At 34.9% G+C, this 3,206-nt stretch overlaps 1 protein-coding gene across 3 annotated transcripts; it reads left to right on the top strand.

Annotated features, from left to right (window-relative positions):
• Nucleotides 1–684: 684 nt before the first annotated feature.
• Nucleotides 685–2,820, top strand: LOC131238676 (mitochondrial intermediate peptidase, mitochondrial-like). Of its 3 annotated transcripts, XM_058236296.1 has the most exons (4): nucleotides 685–1,068; nucleotides 1,879–1,960; nucleotides 2,139–2,258; nucleotides 2,370–2,820. In XM_058236296.1, the coding sequence occupies exons 1-4, from the start codon at nucleotides 1,061–1,063 to the stop codon at nucleotides 2,502–2,504; spliced, it is 345 nt and encodes a 114-aa protein (XP_058092279.1). In that variant the 5' UTR covers nucleotides 685–1,060; the 3' UTR covers nucleotides 2,505–2,820. The 3 variants fall into 3 exon arrangements, with proteins under 3 accessions (XP_058092279.1, XP_058092277.1, XP_058092278.1); XM_058236294.1 differs by lacking the exon at nucleotides 1,879–1,960; XM_058236295.1 differs by lacking the exons at nucleotides 1,879–1,960; nucleotides 2,139–2,258; nucleotides 2,370–2,820 and adding an exon at nucleotides 1,174–1,836.
• The last annotated feature ends 386 nt before the right edge of the window (nucleotides 2,821–3,206 follow it).

Below are 3,206 nucleotides of genomic sequence, written 5' to 3'. Positions count from 1 at the left end.
TCACTACTTTTTGTTAATCTGAATGTCTACAATTCAAATCACTTTGTGCATCCAACACAGCTACAATTTTTTCATCACTTTCAGCAAAATCAAAGAGACTAAAATTTCAATTAGTTTTGATGGGCTTTTTCAATGGCATATTTTCTTGAGTTCATGGCCACCGGCATTTGTAGTTGGTTGTATCTTTAATTCTGCCAGATGTTACAGTCCTATTTCGGAATTGAGTCATCCAAGCTTGATGAATCCCATCAGTCCCATTTCTGTTTTGCGGAGGAGCTTTGTTGATTTTTTTTTCTAGTAACAGAATGTGGCTTTTATTCTTGCTTGGGTCTTGTTTGGACACATAACTGAATTGAATTGTGAACATTTGGTTCTATCAAGAGGAGAAGACCCAAATACAGTTATATTCATTACAAGTTGAATATAATTGTTTTCTTCTCTTTGGATAATCTGGCCATTGGTTCCTATCTATTGTTAATCTAAGGGTCCTTTTAAAAAAAATAATCTATTTCTTTGTCATATTAACCTCCTTGTATATGCTATTGTGGTACTCATGCCATTTTTGGTGGTTTTTTTTTTATTTTTTTCTATTTTTTTTTATTTTTTTTATTTTTATAAAAGCTAATTGCTAATGTATTTTTCTTATTGTTCATGACTGGTCTGTTCTGGTGTCCCTATAACCGGGCCATGTTCTTCAATGGATTCATATTATTACATTTCAATTCTGTGCATAACTTTGTCATTGCTTGCACCATGTGCTCCTCTCTTTTACCTTCTATTTTGTCAGCGTGCCTATGTGACCAGTGTATTGATCTTGAGCTTATTTCTCATTCATTTGGTTTCAGTTTCAGTGAAAACATTATCACCGATCTTGGTTTTGTGGATATATTTCCAGCCTCACGAATTCCGAAACATATGCAACATCTTCTCAAGCCCATTTATCGCACCATGTCTGGTGCATCAAAGGAACCACTAGGATCAAGAGATATGGTAAAAGAAAAGGGATTCTGTGTGACAACAGATCCGGGGACTCTATCCTCTATACTGAAATGGGCATCAGATGCTGAGGTACCTCTGTTGTAGTTAGCTTGTTATATTTGTCTTAAGTTGATGTCTTCCTCTCTCTTAATAGTAATCTTAAATTATTATTTTTTAAACAGCAATATGATGCAGGACCATTCGATCATCCAATGGGAGATCACAAGTGGTCCCATTGCTGGTCGATTGAAGTTCATGGCCATCCACAACTGTCCAATCGAAAATCTGGGCCACTTCAGAAGCCCAAATCAAGCTAATGAAAGATAAGGACCCTATCAACGGTCCTGTCGAATGATCTCGACGAGATCAATGGTCCAATTGGCATGTGGGCCCCACAAGGTTAATCTGATGGCTAAAAAATAACCATTGTTTGGACTGGGATTTACAAGTCCAACTGGGTACTGTAAACACCTTTATATACAGACCATATAGATTTTTGTGAGTTCCTACAACTATATGGGCCATATACACCATATGGCTAGGTATATATCCAATAGACTCGTAGAGAGATCTGGTGAGTAGAACCCTTCATTTAGTTTCATTTAGCATCTCTTTTTAGTGTAAGTTTGAGACAATTTAGAAATATTTCTTTTTTGTGGGCCAATAGGATTCAAGTATTGTCTTCTTTTATTTTTAGGAGTTGTATAAAGCTATATATACATAGCCATTGTACGGATCTAGATTGATTATTTGATCAAATGAAAGTTTTTTGCTTCTTTCTGTTCATATCCAGTTTCAAAATTTTAACCGTGGCTATATTGTTCATTTTGTTTTTTTCTCCTTTTTTTTTTTTTTTCGTTTTAATTCTAGTTCTTGGAATATTTTGGGATTTCTTTACAGGTCAGGAAACAATCATACATATCAGAAAATTCAGTTTGGTGTCCTTGATAAGCTTATTGCAGCTCGTCATGAGCTTGCAGAGGTTACATTTCCTTCACTTCAACCCGTCATTCAATATCTTTAGTTTTGAAAGTTTGGCGATTTTCCACAATTTCTGTGCTAAATCAAAATTGAAAATCTGTTCTCTAAGCTGATTCTTTTATGTTATAAACCAGTAATTTTTTATTTTATTTTATTTTGTTGTTGTCTTTTGTGTGCAGATAATGGGGTATAAATCTTACGCTCAATTTGCAGTTCATCCGAATATTGCATCATCACCAGAGGTTGTGATGCCCTTTTTGCTTGATTTAAGCAAGATTGTTAGGCATAAGGCTGATAAGGTAAATTTGTGTCCTTTCTTGGGTGTAGTTTTGATCTTTTTCCCAATTTTTTCAGTTGTAGTAGAGTGAAGTTTTTATGGTACTTTCTGGGTGTCTTTTTTCCCCTTGTAGGAGTTCAAGGCAATTAGGGATTTCAAGAGGAAAATATGCAATGAAGATTGTGCAGACTTGGAGCCATGGGATGAAGCTTATTTCACGGGAATGATGAAGTCTTCTACCTTCAACTTAGACTCTTTTGTAAGTTGAACCATTGTTGTTTCATGAACTTTACCTGCTTTCTTGTGGCATAACTCCTTGTGTGACTTGAGCCTTAGATGTCTTTTCAAACCAAACTTGAAAACCCAAACCTAAACCCAATCCTGAACCCGAACCCGATTTCCTAAACTTAAACCTTAACCTATTCTCAATTCCCTAAAGCTATAACCTGTCACCTAAACCTAAACCTATAACCTAAACATGTAACCTTAACCTAAACGTAAAACCTAAACCTAAACCTATAACCTATAACATTAACATAAACTTATAACCTAAACCTATATAATCTACAAAATTAACCTAAACTTATACTTATAACTTAAATCTATTCTCAAATCCCAAAACCTATTACCTAAACCTAAACCTAAACCTAAACCTATAACCTAAACCTAAAACTTAAATGTATTCTCAAATCCCTAAACCTACACCTAATCCTAATCTCAACTCCCTAACCTAAACTTAAACTTAAACTTGAAAACCCAAACCCGAACCCGATTCTGAACCCAAACCCGATTTCCTAAACCTAAACCTTAACCTATATAACTTATAACCTATAAACCTTAACCTAAACCTATATCCTAAACTTAAACCTTAAACCTTAACCTAAACCTAAACTTATAACCTGAAACTATTTTGAATCTTCCATGAAGGCATGAGTAAGGACCTAGGTGTGTGTGCACAGTTGGCGATGTG

This window comes from Magnolia sinica, chromosome 3, assembly GCF_029962835.1.
Source record: "Magnolia sinica isolate HGM2019 chromosome 3, MsV1, whole genome shotgun sequence".
NCBI lineage: Eukaryota > Viridiplantae > Streptophyta > Magnoliopsida > Magnoliales > Magnoliaceae > Magnolia > Magnolia sinica.
This window is presented reverse-complemented; position numbering and strand designations above follow the sequence as displayed.